A 19,621-nucleotide genomic window follows, 5' to 3' on the forward strand; every position below is an offset into this window, starting at 1 on the left:
TCTTTTTCATATGACTTCTTTTCCTTTGGGTAGAAACCCAGTAGTGGGATTACTGGATTGAATGGTGCTTCTACTTTTAGTTCTTTAAGGAATGTCTATCTGGTTTTCCATAGTGGTTATACTAATTGACATTCCCACCAGCAGGATAAAATTGTTTCCTTTTCACCACGTGCATTCCCACATCTATTGTTTTTTGACTTTATAATTATGTATTAGGCTCTATTTTAAATCAGTGCTCTCTGAGCTTGATCTCTTGTCAGCCATCGTCATATCAGTGTGAAAACATACTAGAACCAGGTATCTGCAGTAATGGAGATAGCATGTGTACAAGTAGGCAGGAACTCCCCTTAGTGTCAGCTTGAGAGCAAGGAAGGGAGAGGAGAGCTATGCCTCTGAAACAATACCATTTTGCCCCCAATACCAGTTTTATTTCAGAGGTAAAATGCCATGCTTCAGAGCTATCAATAGTAATTGAGATTGATGACCTCTGGAAGCTGACAGAACACTAACTTCTGGGAGGAGACTAGAGTAGATCAGGATGATTTCTTGGTATACTCGCAGCTGTTTCCCACCATGTGTTTCCTCTTCTTTCTGATATATAGCCAGACTACATTTCCCAGTCTGCCTTGCAATTAAGGGAAACTGAGGTCTAGTCAATGGAATATAAGTAGAGAAATGTGTACCACTTCCAGGCCTGGCCCATGAAAACCTCCCATATGCTCTCTCTCCTTCATCCTCCTTTTCCCTTCAGGCTGGCTGGAGGGGAGGCAGCTCCTGGGAGAGATTTGGAAGTTGGCAGAGCCTCTATTAAGCTGGGTTCCTGAATGATGGCAAGAAAAAGGCCCACTCCTGTATCCTATTCACCTGCCAAGTATTGTTTGTGAGCAAGAAAAAAAACAAATCTACTGTAGTTGAGGCCATCTTAAATACAGTTTCTCTTTTAAAGCCATTCCACGTCCACCATTTGGCATTAAGCGTCTGGAAAAAAAAAAAAAAAAAAAAAACTGTCGGTGCCCTGCCTTGCCAGTAAACTGTTAGCGAGTCTTAACTCGGGAGATCTGTCTCTCCTGGCATTCTGAGAAGCAGAAGTCTCAAATTACTTCTAGCTGAAATGGAAAAGAAAACAAAACAGAAACTCATCTGTGGTAGGCAGACTAATGTCCCTCCCACCAAGATGTTCATGCCTGAGTCCTTAGAACCTGCAAATATGTTACCTTCCGTGGCAAAGGGGACTTTGCAGGTGTGATTAAGGGTACTGATCTTGCGATTGGGAGATTATTCTGGATTATCTAGATGGGCCCAACCTAATCACAAGAAAAAATTGGAGAAGGGAGGAAAAGAGTGGATCAGACGGATGCAACAGGAGGATTTGACCCACTGTTGCTGTCTTTGAAGATGGCAGCAAGGCCTTGGAGCCAAGGAATACAGTCTCTAGAAGCTGGAATAAACAAGGCAATGCAATCCCCTTAGAGCCTCCAGAAGGGAGCACAGCCATACAGATACCTTGATTTTTAACTCGGTGAGACCCAGGTCAGGCTTCTGACCCTCAGAACTGTTAAAATAGTACATTTGTACTATTTGAAGTCATTAACATTTATGGCCATTTGTCATGGCAGCAGTAGAAAACTAATATACCATCCCATACAAAACATTTAAATGAAAAAAAAAATACATATATCTGTAGAGCAGGCACATTTGTAGGTTCTTAATGCCTATCCTCCTTATCTGGAAACTTGGGTGTTTAATGCATTTTGGCAAGAGTGATGTCAATGAGGATGTTCCTTGGTAGCTTAAATATATCCAGGCTATTGCAGTGATGCCTGACATTGAAGGGAAAATGTACACATTTAGTCAGTTGCATGTATGATTTCAAATATCTGGATTTTGGAAGTGTGTAACTACGTATATACCAGCTACATCTGAGGGGAAATTTTCAGTTTTCATCCAGATGCTCTGGTAAGTGCTGACATACCCAGACTATGAGAGATTTAGATGGAACTAAAGAAATCCCCAAGTCTCAGGAGAACAATGAAATGTAGCCCAGGGTATCTGCTGGAGTTATGGTATACTCATCAGAATGAGCTGCTGAACACTGTGGTCAGGCCCTTGACTAGTGACACCATTAAGATTTTGTTTCCTCCTAAATCACCACCCCTCCTCTACTGCTGAAATGTGGCTGTTTCATCTCTCCATTAGAGTCCTTCCAATTTACACCAAGCAAAACAGTTGGAAAATAAAACCTCATGGCCAGGCAGTGGGTAGGGGTGAGAGAGAGGAGGAAAGGATGTAAACACTTAATTCAGAATCCAACATTGGATGAAAGACTCCTCTATTCAGACCTCATCCCAGTTTGCCCATGGACTCAGTGTCTGACCTTGCATTACCCTCCCTGATCCTTAACTTCCCAGAACTCTTGACAGATGATTAATAATACCTGCTATACAAAGGTGGTGAGAAGTTATAAATGGTAGTTAAGGATGATGAGTAAGCCGAGTATAATAGCTACTGCTTTCAAGATTTCTCAGAATCCATTAGAGTTTCTTTTGTTTTAATGACTGTGATGAGTTCAGTAAGTCATTTTGGAGTTAGGCATCACTTATCTTTGTGTACTGAATATTCTTAAAGCCACAGTTATTTCCTTGCTGTGGTTATAAAGCAATTCTGAAGACCAAATCATGTTGCCTTCTACATACCCATTGAAGTTTCTGTCTCTTACTCTACGTGGAAATCCTGTAATACAAATTTCAGCCTTACACTGAGAAAATATATATTTCTGAGTCTTTTTTTCTTAATATATATGTGATACAACTCTAAAGTAAGAATAAATGGAAAATCATTAGAAGTATAGAAATTACTTTGAAAGGGTATATACAGCCTAATTCATTTATTTATATTTTAGAAATTTGAATGAATTATTTTAATAAATTTATATAAAAGATTTGACATTACTGTATACTCAATTTTTCTTTTTATTTTTTTGAGCCAGTCCTCAGAGCCTGTTTGCTCAACTGCCCTTTTTCCCTGCCCAGTACATCGAGCTGTTCAGTGAAAAAGAACACAGTGTTTTGTGTATATAAATAAATAAATAAAAATAAAAATAAACAGCTAACTAGGAAACCCTCCTTCTCCTTCCCCAACAAGTTGCCCGAAGAAATATGTATTAGCAAGACTGCTGGAAATTCACATTTGTTACGTGAAATTAGGACATTAAAACCGTATCCCACTGCTTAGTGCCCAGACCTTGTACCCCACACAGCAGCCTGCTTGTCGGCCATGGAACAATGTGTAGCAAATGCCTTGGTGATGACATGTCTGTCAGAGGGAAAGAAGGAGGGCATGGATTATCATAATGCAGCATAGAGCTCATTTCCTTCTGAAATTACCCAGAGATGCTTGGCTGGGCAAAGTACAGCAAGTCCCTGAAGGGGGCTGTAATTTCTCAGGCCTGTTGAAGGAAAGAAGAACAAGAAGAATATAGTGAGTTGCTATGTCTTTAGACGTTGGCAGTGGCAGCAGGCTGGCAATGAGCAGATTAGGTATTTCAAAATGTTTCTTTGCCTCAGGAAATTTAACAGGTACACCTGTTTTCTTTCAGTGGCTAAAAATGTCAGTTGCCATCAGCCAGGCGTAGTTGGCCTTTTTAAAAAACAAGAGAAGTGGCCGGGTGCGATGGGTCACACCTGTAATCCCAGCACTTTGGGAGGCTAAGCTGGGTGGATCACAAGGTCAGAAGTTTAAGACCAGCCTGTCCAATATGGTGAAACCTGTCTCTACTAAAAATACAAAAAATTAGCTGGGCATGGTGGTGCATGCCTGTAGTTCCAGCTGCTCAGGAGGCTGAGGCAGGAGAATCACTTGAACCCAAGAGGCAGAGGTTGCAGTGAGCCGAGATTGTGCCACTGTACTCTGGCCTGGGCAACAGAGTGAGAGTCTGTCTCAAAAAAAAAAAAAAAAAAAGAGGAGGACTGAGCATGTGGTCTTTGTTCTTCTGGTAGCTTGAATACTAACAAAGTGTTCTCTACCCACTTAAGCTTCTCATCTGCACATCAGTGGTCTTCAAACTTTTTTTGCTATATACCATTGAAAGAATGTTTTAAAAACTATGTACCATCTCACTTTTTAAATTTGACATCTAAACATTTCCTTCATTTTAAAAATGAGTAGAAGACATTACATATTTCATAAGGTAAAGACTGATTGTGTGTGGAATAAATATTTTGTGACATGATTTGATAAACTAGGTTTTAATGACCTTATTGAATAACATGTTAAATCAGAAGGAAATCAATAAAAAGCTTATATGTAGACTTTATCCAGCACATCTTAAAAGATCTGATGATTTCAGAACTACCCAGGACTGTAATCCCAGCTACTCAGAACTACCCAGGACTGGCCAACCCTACTCTTACAGACTTGTTTGCAGGACAGGGAGAGAAAGAAGGCGCCAAGGCTTCCCCTAACCAGTATTTGGAATCATTTAGGGCAGCACACCGTGTTAAGATTTGAGATATGAGTGGTGTGACTTTCTTTTGTAGAGTGGGAGAAATAATATTGTTGATGCCCAAAGGCTCTCAGGCAGTTTCAGAAATTAGTACATATGGAAACTGAGGATGTAGAAACCCATTTTTTTGAAACTACCCCTGCTCTAGTACCTTTGGGAAGTCCATTTGAAGACTGCTGGAATAGATCATGGACTCAATAAATACCTTTTCATAGGAGCACAGAGGGATGGACAAGGCAGACTGAACGAGAGAATATGAAGGCTACCCATGTCAGGTATGTGGAGGGTGCACCGAGGCTCATTCTGGGTGCGGGCAGTTACCTCCAACAGAAGAGGTGGAGGAGCTTCCCCCAGAGTAGCAAGCTCAGATTACTCATACCTCAGCCCCCTTAATTCCCTCAAGCTGCTGGATCAAGAACCAGGCAGCCAGCCCTCCAGCTGATGCCCAAAGACATTTATTATCTACCATGTGCCAGGCACTGTCCTAGGTACCAGAGACACCCTGGTAATCAAGACAAAGTTCCACATTTGTAAAGTTGGGGATCAAGGAGGTAGAGAGACAGAGGAAATAAGCAAATCTCTGAGACTCTATAAGAGGTAGAGATAAATGCTATGATGCAGATCACCTGAGTGACATGACCGGAATGGCACCTCCAGCTTGACTGGTCAGAAGTGGCTTCTCAAAGGAAGTAGCAGCTAAGCTGAGACCTAAAGCCATCCGCATAAAAACCAGTGAGTACATCCATCAGTCGGCAAGTATTTATTGGGTGCCTGCTATGTGCTAAGCACTGTTTAGGTACTTGGATTACATTGGAAAACAGGTCAGGGGAGCTTACATTCTAACTGAGTGAGAAGGGGGGCTGACAGATAATAAGCATTGTAAGTAAGTAAATTACCTGGTATGTTAGAAGATGGTAAGTGTTATGCAGAAAAAAAAAAAAAAAAAAAAAAAGGTATAGAGCAGGCTAAGGAAGAGAGGTAGTCTGGGGGTAGTGTGTGATTTTAATTAGGGTGGGTGGGGAGGGCCCCATTCAGTGGGTGTCCTGGGAGTGAAGACTTGAATGAGGTGGAGGAGTGAGCTGTATAGAAGGAGCTGTGTGAGGGGAGAGCTCAGGCTTTTGCTGTAGTTCTCCCTCACACAACCTGTTCTCATGCTGCTAATAAAGACATACCTGAGACTGGCTAATTTATAAAGGAGAGGTTTAAATGACTCACAGTTCCACATGGCTGGCGAGGCCTCACAACCATGGCAGAAGGCGAACGAGGAACAAAGTCATGTTTTAAATGCTGGCAGGCAAGGAGAGCCTATGCAGGGGAACTCCCATTTATAAAACCATCAGATCTCGCGAGACTTATTCACTACCATGAGAACAGTATAGGGGAAACTGCCCCCATGATGCAGTGATCTCCACCTGGCCCCACCCTTGGCATGTGAGGATTATTACAACTCAAGGTGAGATTCGGGTAGAGACATAGCAACACCATATCGGTTCTCATTTTATTATCCCTGAGAAGAACATCCAACTCCCCTTTACTGCAGCACTGTGCCCACCTGGTTTCTCAAGGAAGCCAATGAGACTAGCAGACATTGTCAGGTCACAGTATTTTGGAGTGCTCTGCAATGCATCTTGTCAGTCCAGCTCTTTGTGGCTTCAGTTGATACATTTCAGTCTCCAGTCACCTCTTGAGTGAGCCAGTGCTGTTGAGTAGCTGCCTGCACTGAGTACTACATTGCTTGCCCAGGTCACCTCTGAAGATCCCCTGCCTTCCTCAGACTGATCGTGTTCCTACGAGGTCGAGGAAAGTAGACCATAGTGGCTCATCTCAAGCATAGAATCTTTGTGAAGCCTTCTTTTTATTATAAACATTTTTGTGAAATTTGACTTCTTTTTTTCTTTTTTTTGAGACAGAGTTTCACTCTTGTTGCTCAGGCTGGAGTGCAATGGTGCCATCTTGGCTCACTTCAGCCTCCTTCTCCCAGGTTCAAGTGATACTCCTGTCTTAGCCTTCTGAGTAGCTGGGATTACGGGCATGCACCACCACACCCAGCTAATTTTGTATTTTTAGTGGAGACGGGGTTTCACCATGTTGACCAGGCTGGTCTCAAACTCCTGACCTCAGGTGATCCACCTGCCTTGTTCTCCCAAAGTGCTGGAATTGCAGGTGTGAGCCACCGTGCCCAGCCTGAATTTTGATTTCTATTCATAATATATTCGTATGTGTTTTAATATAAAATGTTTATCATTTAAACGGACTCTCCAGGAAAATACACCAGGTTAATTCTTTTGCTGTGCATATACTTGTGCTCTGAGAGTAGTTCTGTCTCAGTTTGAGGAACATGGGTGTTCTGGAAGAAATCCTGGATTGGGGGTAGAGATATGAGGTTCTGGCCCCATCTTTGCCATAAATTAACTGTGTGACCTTGAGCAGACCATTTAAATCCATTGGTCTCCGTTTTCTTTCATGTGAATTGGATGGCAGTGACTGATCACATTAGATCACAAAATCCCTTCCTTCTGTCATGCTATAATGACATAGAGTCTTGAATGCCAAGCCCATGCCTCCCCAGTGCCTGAGTGGTTGTGCTTCCTAGACGCCAGGGTCCAGTGTGTGCCAGTATGGCCTTACCCTCTTTACTGCCTCATAGTCACAGTAAGGACTTTTCTTTATAATTGAATGAACACAGAATGAATGGGCATCTTGGCATAGCTGGTTTACACATTATTCTTGTTTCCCTTTTCTACATATATGAAAATGTGAACTAAATCCATAGCCCTCCCTTGGTGGATAAAGACATAGGCATAATAGTTCCACGAATTTAGCGTAATTGTTCCACGAATTTAGCCTCTTTTCGTATTCAACAGTCTCATCCCTTCCCCTCAACTTGTGTTCTCCTTGATAGAAATCTAACCACTTCTACAAGTGGCAGCTGAAGAATTAGTCTTATATAACCTTCTTGCTCAACAACTGAAAAGTTGTACAAACCTTTTAAAGAATTTACCATCAGCAAGGGCTGTGCTTCTAGGCTTGTCCAAATTGCTGTTAAGTACACTCTCTAAATTAACCAGACCATATTAACCCTGAAAACAAGCCTCACTCCTTTTCTTAAGCTGTGTCTCAAGGCTGTACCAAATTGTACTTTCACTTGAAGTAGGACATTCTGTGCCCTGTTTGAAAGCTGGCATGACTAATGTAGCTGGAATTGCTGACGAGAGAAGAGAGGAAGAGAAAGAACCGATGTGACTTAAGAATAGGGAATATTGGCTGGGTGTGGTGGCTCACGCCTGTAATCCCAACACTTTGGGAGGCCGAGGCAGGCAGATCACCTGAGGTCGGGAGTTCGAGACCAGCCTGACCAACATGGAGAAACCCTGTCTTTACTAAAAATACAAAAAAATTAGCCAGGCATGGTGGCGCATGCCTGTAATCTCGGCTACTCAGGAGGCTGAGGCAGGAGAATCCCTTGAAAACGGGAGCGGAGGTTGCGGTGAGCCAAGATTGCGCCATTGCACTCCAGCCTGGGCAACAAGAGTGAAACTCAGTCTAAAAAAAAAAAGGATAGGGAATTTCACTAGGCCCTTTGCAGAATACAGTATGGCTGATGTGTGTATTATGACATAGTAAATTTTACTCCCAGCCTCCAGATTGTGAAATGGGCTCCATGTCATGCCTCAAAGCCCTACTAAGTCATTGCTAGAGCTAAGCCTCAAACCCAGCCCCAACAGTAGGCTCAAGCTGGCCTTCCCTCCCAGCACTATCACTGGCTGTCTTTCAACCTATGCTGTACATTGTGACAATCAGTTAACTGAGGTACAAGTGTATTTGGATTTATGCCAGACTCAGAATGAGAAATATTCAGATCACACCTGGAAAATGCAATGCAAAACTCCCTTGTCTTGAGCTAAAAATCTAGAAGCATTTTCAAGCGACTAAGTCTCTTAGTTTATAGGTATGAGCCTGTGATAAGTTATCTTTAGTTGTTTCTGGCTTAAGGGGATGTCAGTGACTTTTTCCCTTAGCCCCCCTCCTGGAACAGCCCGCTGCTGGTGGTCTAGTTTTTTGAAAGAAGCCCTGAATTCTGAAACCTCATGCTGGGGCTTTGGGTTAGTGTTTGCATTACTGAGGGTGGTTTCATGGCATGATAATGCAAAGTTTAATAAGAGCAGGCTGTCTTTGCCTACAGCTAGAGCTGCATTGAGGCATGACTACTTCTACTGCTTGCTCTGTGCCAGATTTACGGTGCCTTACAGCCAGAACTGGGGCAGAGAAGGAAAGGAAGAATGACTCTGGTTCAGGGGAAGAAGTAAAGTTTCAAGGCTGTGTGATAGGACATTTCGCTGATGCTTGGCTTTAGACTCTGGATGGGGACGTTAATACATTGAGCAGAGGCTGGCCACCTATACTGGTGCCACTGAAGGACTCTGCCCTGGCTCAGTGCTGGGTTTGCTTGGTGATGCAGTGTAGTGTAGCAGGACGATCACTAGCTTTAAAGCCAGATCCACCCAAATTTGAATCCCAGCATTAGTCCTCACTCTGCTTTGAGACTTCGGGCAAGTTATTTAATCTCTTGAAATCTCAGTTTGTTCATCTGAGTAACAGGTGGTAAAATACATACATTGAAAGGCTGCTAAAAGATGAAGCAATGAGAAGGCAAAATGGTACAGCCACTTTGGGAGACAGTTTGGCAGTTTCTTATACAACTAAACATACTCTTACCATATGATCCAGCAATCCATCTCCTTGGTATTTACCCAAAGGAATTGAAAACTTATGTCCACACAAAAACCTGCACACACGAATGTTTGTAGCAGCTTTATTCATAATTGCCAAAACTGGGAAGCAACCAAGATGCCCTTCAGTAACTAAGTGGATAAACTGTGGTACGTCCATCTGTATCTTTTATTCAGTGATAAAAGAAATGAGCTATCAAGCCATGAAAAGACATGGAGGAACATTAAATACATATTGATAAGTGAAAGAAGCCAGTCCAAAAGGCGGTATACTGGATGACATCCGGAAAAGGCAAAACTATATGACATCTATGTATCAGTGAAATAAGCCAGTCCAAAAGGCGGTATACTGTGTGACATCCGGAAAAGGCAAAACTATAGCAAGAGTAAAAAACATCAGTGATTGCCAAGCATTCAGGGAAGGGAGTAAGGGATGAGTTGATGAAGCATAGGGGACTTTTAGGGCAGTGAAACTGTTCTATAGTGTCTAGAATACTGTATTACTATATCAGTCATAGACTGATACTAGAGAACATACTGTAATGATGGACACATGACATTGTGTATTTGACAAAACCCTTCTTTGTGTTGTATACAGAGAAGGAACCCTAATGTCAACTATGGACTTTAGTTAATAAGTCTTCTAAAAAGCTTAAACAAGGCAATGTATATAAACTAACCAACTAACTGGCATAAATAAATAGTGGACTTCAAAAAAAATTCATAATCCTAGCACTTTGGGAGGCCGAGGTAGGTGGATCACCTGAGGTCAGGAGTTCAAGACCAGCCTGGCCAACTTGGCAAAACCCCATTTCTACTAAAAAAATACCAAAAAAAAAAAAAGTATATTCTAAGTTCCAGGAATGTCATTTAGACATAGTTTCTGTTGAGGCTAGATGTATCAATTTTCATTAAAGGTGGTATTATTATTTAAAAATCCAGCTGGTTACTAAATGAGAATTAGCTACCCTTTATAACCAGGAATTGTTTCAAAGAAATGTAGTATTTCCTTCCCTGTGGCCTATCTTGTGCAAAGTTAGTAATAGTTTGTTGCCAAATCCAAGGAAAGCAAACTCTGGCTCAGGCATAAGTTTTATTTTTCTCACCATGATTTACAACTGGTATAAAATTTAGGTCTGGACTTGGTTAGTTATAATGCAATCACAATATACTGCATCTTGAGTTGATTTTGTCATATCCTGTATTGTTATGTAAAATGCTAACTTTAATGGAGAATTGCCCCAATAGAATATCCTTATTTGTCCTGCATGAAGTTTCTCATCTTTAGTATCAATTTTTTGTGTGGTTCAAATTAGTGTGGGAAGAAAAGGCAGGAAATATAAATTTAAGTGACATGTGTTATATCATAAAAGAATTGTATCACAAAGCATTAGGACAATGCACAGAAAACTTTACCAATAGCTGATAGAGCAGAAGCGATTGTATAATTAAATAAGAACTAACACCTATTTTGTAACTGGAAATTGCATTGTCAGAGTCCCTTTCCCTTTATCACTAGATGCTAAGAATCTAGCCATGTAAAAACTCCCAAAACATCCAAATTCAAAAAAACTGAAATCTAACATGGTAATGCAGTTGTCAAGAACATACAATAGTCTTTGGGCTTTTACAAAGCACTGAAAACTAAATGTTGCTTTTGTGTCCTTATCTTCCACAACTTCTTTCTTGGCAGCTTTTCTTGGCTTACTTCAGACACACAGAATTTCAAGTAATCAGGGAAAGCTGGGACAGAAACTTCCTTTCTCTTTCCATGACCTTTTCTTCTTCCTTTACGGATCTTTTCTCCTATGCTTTCTCTCACATTCACATTATGTGTGTCAGTTGGAGAAATCTTGATGCCCAGTTTCGTTTGTTTCTTCTGTCCCACCTGTAACTATTTTAGGTTGAGTTCCCTGGCTCGTGTATCAGTGTAGATGACAAATTATCTCAAAGCCCAGAGGGCCTCAATGGTCCAAGTCCCAGCAACAAGGGACACCTGCTGGCATGACATGGGCTTTGTGGACATGACATGACTTGGGTTCTGTGGACATTAAGGCACCACTGTCCTGAGTGGGGGTGTGGAACTGAGCTAGGGGAGGGGGCAGGATGAGCTCAGAGCTGCCGAGGAAACAGAAAGAGTCTATAGGCTTTTAAAAAAAGAAAGAAAGAAGAAAAAAGATGTTCCTGGGGACTCTGAGAACAGTTAAGAGTCCAGGGCCAGCCAGAATCACCCTTTCCCCCAGCTACCGAGAGAGCCACAGGACAGAAATTGACTTGGAGCCAAAGGATATTGCTCCTAGACCAAAAGCCCAAATTAAGGGGTATAGGCAGTTAAGGGCAAGCGAGGGCAGTAGAGATGGTTGTCAGAGTCCAGTGGCCATGAGAGGTTTCTCAGCTGCCTTCCGATTCTCTGCTGGGGCAATGCCAGCCATAAAGTACAAGCCATGCTTTGGTGTGGGCTGTAGACATATTGTTGTCCCATAACTACTGTCATTCAAACAGGATCTAGTTTCTTGGCATGAGCAAATTGTTCCCGCTGAATACGCACACTGTGTCTGCTGTGGGGCAAGGCAAAGCGAATCCTCCAAGGAACTGGATGGATTTTTCATTCCGAGATAAGCAGTTTTTTTTGTGGGGGCGGGGGAGATGGAGAGGAGCCAGCTTCACTCTCTGTTCATGCGAGTTTTGAATGAAACGAGTAAAGTTCATGTTCCCCCCAGAGTACACAAGGTTCAAGTGGGATTACCCAGTGGGAATCCAGCCCAATTGTAATTTAACTTGTTTGAGGGATCTAAATATTTAATCTGCCTCCATCACGAATCCTAGAATCCTATGTAAGCAGCAAAGGCCGAGGCTCTGAGAGTAAACACCGCAGTCAGAGTCAGAAGTGTTGCAACTGGCACAACTGCTGCCGTGACGTCCTCCAAACTTTGGAGAGTGCCAGAGGAAGCAAGCCTGAGAGCACGGAACTGGCAGTCACGAAGCCTGTGTTCTCCAGCTTCGCCTGCCACCAACTCTCTGAGCCTCCAGGCCTCCTTTGTCAAGTAAGGACACAAGCAAAGCATCTCAGAAGACAAGTCATTTTCATAACTGGAAATGTAACAGAGCCAACAGGGATGTATGAAACCAGCCACATAAATTGTGAAACCTACGTGATCATGTGTATGTACAATGTTTTCTTAAAAAAAATTACCATTCCTAGATCTAATATCTGTGCCCCACATTTTGCTCAAATTATGCAGTGTTTGAAAGAGATTCTCTACAGAGGTTGAAATCACCCCCTCGGGTGCTGGTAGCAGTCTGTGAGGGTAGCTCTTTAGATGTCACAATGATTGGGGGTGGGGTGCTGGTGACATTGGATGGGCGGGCACAGAACTGCTAAACAATGCTCTGGGCAATCCCACAAAGCAAGCACCTGGCCATATCCGGCCTGATTTTCATGTCCCGCCAGACATTCAAGGAGTCCAACTATGTTTTCTATGTAAACATATAGTATTTTTCATGTCTGAAAATATGCACTGAATTTTCCAGGAGTATGTATAAGTAGAGGTAAGATTGTACTTTATTTTGCTCAGAACTTTACCAAGAGTTATTAATAATCTCCAGAAAATCAAATTATAGCAAACACTAATGATGTTTGAGTCACTAAGCAACACACCTATATCTGTCTGCATTGTGATATCACATTCGTGGTTATTCTACAGGTCCAAGAATCTGAGCCTCCCTTGTTCTTTAGAGCAATCAAGCAGAGTATCCACATACTGAAATATACAACATTTTATGTAAGCTATTTTCATTTCTTCTTTGTATTATAGTTTTCACGTTATATTAATTTAAAAACATGGGCAGGTAATATGATCTATGGATTTTATACCGGATTAGTAGAGTACTATAAAATGTTTGTTATAAAAAGTGTGTTTTATATTGGGTTGAAAACCAAGGGGCCAGGTAATCCTAAAGTCTCTTAGCTTTTAAATTTTGTGAGCCTGTGAGATTATTTAGCCAAATGTCTTCATTTTTACTGGTGAGTAAACTGAAGCCCGTTAAATCTTTCATGCATTGTATTACATTCAGAAATTGCTGTGATCATTGGGAGGGGGGAATGAAACCACCCACCAAAAGATTATGATTTTAGTTTATTCTCTCCTTTTCCAGGGTTACAAAGGACCAGGAATAGCTAGTTAGCTTGCCCTGGTGTCACTGCTCACTCCTGTGAAGAGTAAGGATAAACCATGAGGACAGTAGGGGTGATGGTGAAACAGAAAGAACACAGAAAGCTGATTCTAGAGTAGGGCTGTCTAACAGAAATATCATGCAAGCCACAAATTGGAACCACATATGTGTTTTACATTTGGAAGTAGCTACATTTTTAAAAGTAAAAAGAATAGGTAACATTAATTTGAATGATATATTTTATTTAACCCAGTATATTCAAAGTATTATTATTTCAACATGAAAGCAATAGATTATTATTTTTTAAAGGCTTGAATTTTATTTATTTATTTACTTATTTACTATTTTTTGAGATGGAGTCTTGCTCTGTCACCCAGGCTGGAGTGCAGTGGTGTGATCTCAGCTCACTGCAACCTCTGCCTCCTGGGTTCAAGGGATTCTCCTGCCTCAGCCTCCCAAGTAGCTGGGATTATAGGTGTGTGCCATAATGCCTAGCTAATTTTTTTTTTTTTTTTTTTTTTGGCAGAGACAGGGTTTCACCATGTTGGTCAAGCTGGTCTCGAACTCCTGACCTGAAGTGATCTGCCTGCCTCAGCCTCCCAAAGTGCTGGGATTACAGGCATGAGCCACCATACCCTGCCAGAAAACAATTAATGAGATATTTTATGCTTCTTTTATACTAAGTCTTCAAAATCTGGTGAGCACTTCACATTTAGAGCACACTTCAATTAGGACACAGGCCATTTCAAGTGCTCAGTAGCCACACGTGTCTAGTGGCTGCCATACTGGGTAGTGTGGCTCTAGTGCGATGGCTTTCAGCAGTTCCTCTGCTTCTACCCAGTTCACCTGTCTAGGCAGGAGACTTCCCATCCCTGTAGAATGACAATGGATGGGGAATGGGGGTGCAGCAGGTGGAGTTTACCATCACCTACTCCCTGCCCTGGTCTATGCACTAGGGTCACAGGCTTTAAACAAGACGGTTTCTGCTAAGACTTACTTGCAAGGCTATGTGAAGTAGCAGGGTTCAAACCTTGGCAGAGAGGACTAGTGATTTGAAATGAGAGGTCTGGATTTGGAGAAGTGGTTGCTTGCTAGGAATTAGAGGGCTTAGTCCTATAGAACTTTACTGAATAATTTTACAAATATACTATTTTTAAAGTAATTCATTTTTTTCTCATTGTATCTTAATCTCGTTTGACTCATTCATGGTATACAAATATAAAAGGTATTAGACCAGGTGATTGTTCAAGTCTCTCCTTGTCGCTGTCACTGTCTCCTAATTTGGAAGGAGGTCCACCAGAGACTCAGATCTGGTCCTTCAAGAGACTGTGACTTCTGGCCAGGTCTCTCCCCAGGTGGCTCTGAAGTATTTGAAATATGTTTTCAATGGCCAAGAGCTGTCTGTGTTCAGCTGTGTGAGTGCTTGTTGTTGCGGAGTCGAGGTCGGGACAGGGAACATGGAGCTTAGCCAGGCAAAGTGCTTTACATCTATGACCCTGTTGAATCAGTGGAACAACCATTTGAGGTCGATGCTGTCATTATCCTCATTTTCCACAAAAGGAAACAGAGGCAGCAGAGGTTAAGCAACTCCTCCAAGGTGTCAGTGGCTGTCGCCATTTCATTCTTTATGGTTGGCGGGCTGAATTTTCTTTCTTGGTGGAAACCTGCCTGCCCCTTCTTAGTCATCCTTCTTTTCCTCTTTTTCATAACATCTCTTCCCTTTTCTTCCTCTACTCCTCAACCACAAACATGCATCAGATGAGGAGCACCTCATCATAAAGCAGGTTGGGGGCTTCAGATCCAGTCTCGGTAGCCCTTAGATTTCTCAATTGGTTTTCCATTTGATGGCTGACATTCCTTCTTCAGGAAGCCCGGGCTGGGAATGCGTGACTCTCTCCTCTCACTCGATCATTCCACAGCCAATCAGGGATCCGGTTGGCCTGCCTTCTCTTGGGGACCCAGAATATGGGAGCTGTTGCTACTACTGTTGCAACCTTAGCCTGTCATAGGAAGAAAAGCTGCTTTCCAAGACCAGAGGAAGGCTGCTGGCCATGCTGCAGTATCTTGTGGATGGGCAGGGCCCCACCAGGGTCCCCCTCTCCGGGTCTGGTCCTCAGCTTCGCAAACCAAGGGATTCCCGGACCCAGAGCAGATCAGGCTCAGAAAAGAGATGAGAGAAACAGATTCATGAACTGGTGTATAAATCAGAACACCTGTTTATTAATGAGTTAAGAGAAAAATTCCTCCTACAAGGACACGAACATGCACGCTTGCAGGTCAGCCTATTTTTCTCTCTATAGAAAACCTTGTGTGAAGAGCCAGACTATTATCTGAAGGTTATTTAATGCACTTGGAAACAGAGCTAGGAGAGTTAGATTATTGCTGAAAATCTAAATATTTATATTTGAAGAAGATGTGATACAAAAAGGGACCTAGTGAAAAGGCGGCCTCTCCTTCACACCTCCCCACTCCCCACTCCCTAGCCCCTTCCCAGGGGTAACCCTTAGGACCAATGTCTTCAGTAAGTTCAGTTGCCTGAGGCCTCCATTTCCTGGGCAGGGATGGAGCTGCTGTGCAGGCCAGGTGACACGTGTCTTCTGGGCTCCCTTCCTAGACAGGTTTTGTCTTGAGATATTAGCGGGTGAGAGGTGGGGAGGAACGTAAGCCATGGGAGTGATAGAGGCCAGTTGGCAGAGGAGGCATGCAGGGGTTTATGAGTTAGAAATATCTGCAGAGGGGTCATGGGGCGGGGCGAGGAGTGACCCAGTGGCAGCCAAAAGGAGTGTCCCCAAACCCCTGGCAGGGAGCAGACAGTGGCCGTTCTCTGACACTTCTCAGCCCCTAAGGAACAGGATAGGAAGGAAAACCACAGGGTGAGAGAACTGGAGAGACTCTGTCCCTGAAAAATCCTCCCAAAGAGACAGAGCATGATCCAAAACCTGGTGAGAGGCGGCCTGGCCCCACAGCAGCCGTGCCATAACATAGGTCAGTCCTGTCATAGAGTGCAACCAGGTAAGCTGCCTTCCAGCTTCAATGCCGTGATCTAGAGACGGTGCTGGCGAAGATCTGCAGCAAGAGGGAACAATTAGCCAATTCATTGTGTTGACATTTCTAGCTACAAGTGCAGTATTTTACAAAATAAGACCTTTTCCCTTAATTAAGGTTGTGACAGATAAAAGTATATTCCCAGCTGACTCATGTCACCCATGTGGGCAGGCCTATTATCCCCACTTGGCCTGCCCTGTCCGCCTACGAGGGCTTGCTCTGTGTGCGTACTCTTGGCAGCTTTTTAAAGGATTCAGAAGGAATAAACACAGGACCCGGTTCCTGCCCTTCATCCAGAAGAGAAGACTCATTCATACGCAAGGTCCAAGCCAGCAAACTTTAGTTGCTCAAGAGCAGGAAAATAAGGCTTATGAAGGAGGGGAACATCTAGAAACCAGCTCAAGCGAGGAGCAGGGGTATTTAATGTGGAAGGGTGAGAACTAAAAGTAGCCTTGAATATCATTTCTGACGTTTGAAGAGGCAGCAAAGCTTAATGTGTGGTGGTTAAAGGCATGACTCAGGAGCCAGATTACTTGGTTCAAATTCTGATTAAACATCTCTGGCCTGTTCACACTGGGCAAGTTACTTCATCTTTCATCTCTCTGTGCATCAGTTTCCTCATTTAGGAAAGTGAAGATAAAGAAAATTAAAAAAGAAAGAAAGTAAAGATAATATGATAGCTATCCCTCAGGGCAGTTGTGAGAGGTAAGCAGGCTAACACATGGTCAATACTCAGAACAATGTCTGGTAGGGCAAACTCTATAGAAGTACTTGTTACTTGGTGTGTGTAAGAGGGCAGGGAGCTGACTATGGGTTGCACCATGTAACCAAAGGAGAATCAGTGAAAAAGCTTCTTCGGTATATAGATTAACTGTTTCTTTTCATATTAGAGTTAGCCAACAGAGGACTTCAAAAATAATGAGCAAAGAAAACTCCAGAGTTCAAAGGATTGATTCTGTAACTCAAACCCATGTGGATTCTGCAAATCTAGTCATTTACTTGACGTTTTTCACTCTAATACCACCCAGGCATCTCATGCTTCACATGTTCAAAAGTCATCTCTGGTTCCCATGTCTACCTGCTCCTCCTTCAGTCTTTTCCTTACCAGCCACCCAGTCATTCAAGGTAGAAACTGGACCATCAGCCCCCTTTGATGCTTCCCTCTGTCTTGCCCCTATATTTAATCGGTTACAAACAGATGTCCATTCTACCTCCTCAATATCTTTGGAGATTGTGATTTTTTTTCCTCCACAGCCACTGCCTCCATCTGAGTTCAAGAATCATCATCCCTCCCCTGTAGGAACTTTCTAGCTTGCCATCTTGTTTTATCCCGGCCCTATGACTAGAAAACCTACAGGTCACCTTGATATAGAAAAAGTGCGCTCCGCAAGGTCAGGAGATAGAGACCAACCTGGCTAACACGGTGAAACCCCCTCTCTACTAAAAAAGAAAAAATACAAAACATTAGCTGGGCATGGTGGTGGGCACCTGTAGTCCCAGCTACTTGGGAGTCTGAGGCAGGAGAATGGCGTGAACCCAGAAGGCAGAGCTTGCAGTGAGCCTGAAATCCTGACCACCGCACCCCCACCCCCGGCTAAAAGAGCAAGACCCCCGCCCCAAAAAAAAAAAAAAAAAAAAAAAAGAAAGAAAAAAGCGTGGTCCCGTCTGAGAAGATGCATCACTGGGTCAGGCCTTTATGCAGCCCAGAGGCCAGATTTCCCCATTGCTTGCCACTCAGCTGGCGCTCATGTGTTTGCCACACTGGCTTGACCAAGTACAGTGATTCTTCTTTTCAGTTTATTCTTCCCACGTCGGTCAGGATGAATTTGTGAAAATGTAAATTGGATCATGCCCCATTTCTCTCCGGTATCACCCCCATGCCCAGTCCCTCTTGGTTTCCTATTGCCCTTTAGCTCCAGATCAAATCCCAGCTCTGTCCTGTCACCTGCGGTCCCGTGCTGTGTCATTTCTGGCTGCATTATCAAATGGCCATTCATCAGGAAGGAGATTCTGCTGTAAAAACATGCTCTAGAGTAGATCATAGGATGTTACCTCTTAAAGAGAGCTTAGAGACACTGCCTAATGCAGAGGCAAAAGACTGTGCTCCTGAGGGCTGTAGCCAGCCTGCAGACACATTTTGCCTGGCTCACAGCATTTAAAAATCTTTTTAATTAGTTGACACTATTTAAAATAGAGATTTTACCTAAAATATAGACTCATGGCTTCTCCTCAAAGATTAGCAGATGTGGAGACATTGGACCCTTCTTTCAGGGCGACAGTTGACTGCTTCCGAGCTGTCACTGTCCCCTGAGATGGGGCATGCCTGCCCCAGTTCTCCCCAGCCTGCATAGCTCTGTGTTCTATGCCCATTTATATTCCCTAACAGGCCCCTGTAGACATTGACGTTTGCAACTCCTAAGCTAATTGAACCTCTTCATTTTATAGGTTTGGCAGGTGAGACCAGAGAGCTGGCACATCGGTCTCTAGGTCATGTACTGGATCATGACGCATCTAATGGCTTCTGACTCCCAGTCCCCTATTCCCTCTGTTGAACCATAGCTACCTCTCAGTGGAAAACAAAAAAGAAACTCACTGTGTAACTTGATTAATTATCCTTCCTGCTGTGACTGCTAGCCAACGTGCCTTTTAGTTGTTTTGCTTGTATCTGTTGCCACATGAAAATGGGAACATATGGTCTGGAGGGCCAAGATGGTATTCTAAGAATATCTCATACCCTGCATGAAACTAGACCAAAGAAGAAAGGTAGAGAAATAGAGAGGATTGAAAATGACAGAGAAAATGAAATCTGAATAGCTTTTGAGAGGGGCACAGCCTCTTCCTTGTGGTGTTGCAGGATGGTGGGGAGTCAGTTGGGTTGCCACTCTTTAAGGGATGTGAACATCAAGATGTAGACAGCAGGCCGGGTGTAGTGGCTCATGCCTGTAATCCCAGCACTTGGGGAGGCTGAGGCGGGTGGATCACTTGAGGCCAGGAGTTCGAGACCAGCCTTGCCAACATGGTGAAACCCCATCTCTACTAAAAATATAAAAATTAGCCAGGCCTGGTGGTGGGCGCCTGCAATCCCAGCTACTTGGGAGGCTGAAGCACGAGAATTGCTTGAGCCTGGGAGGCAGAGGCTGCAGTGAGCTGAGATTGCATCACTGCACTCCAG

At 43.2% G+C, this 19,621-nt stretch overlaps 1 protein-coding gene across 16 annotated transcripts in view; it reads left to right on the forward strand.

The window, feature by feature from the left end:
- The window catches only part of CRADD (CASP2 and RIPK1 domain containing adaptor with death domain), a 188,131-nt gene that overhangs the window by 130,249 nt on the left and 38,261 nt on the right, over positions 1-19,621 (forward strand). For 9 of the 16 annotated variants that reach the window (XR_001892876.3, XR_002515777.2, XR_002515778.2 and 6 more), the window contains one exon: positions 12,936-13,013. The exons of 5 other annotated variants lie outside the window; for them this stretch is intronic. Coding sequence is in view for 6 of the 11 variants with exons in the window: in XM_021922767.2 (XP_021778459.1) it covers positions 12,936-13,013 (78 nt within the window). In the remaining 5 variants the exon portion in view is untranslated. Of the gene's footprint in view, positions 1-12,935; positions 13,014-13,386; positions 13,662-19,621 lie in introns of those variants that run through there. 2 more of the 16 variants (XM_021922765.2, XM_021922768.2) reach the window with 2 other exon arrangements.

The sequence above is a fragment of the Papio anubis genome, chromosome 9 (assembly GCF_008728515.1).
Source record: "Papio anubis isolate 15944 chromosome 9, Panubis1.0, whole genome shotgun sequence".
Taxonomy (NCBI): domain Eukaryota; kingdom Metazoa; phylum Chordata; class Mammalia; order Primates; family Cercopithecidae; genus Papio; species Papio anubis.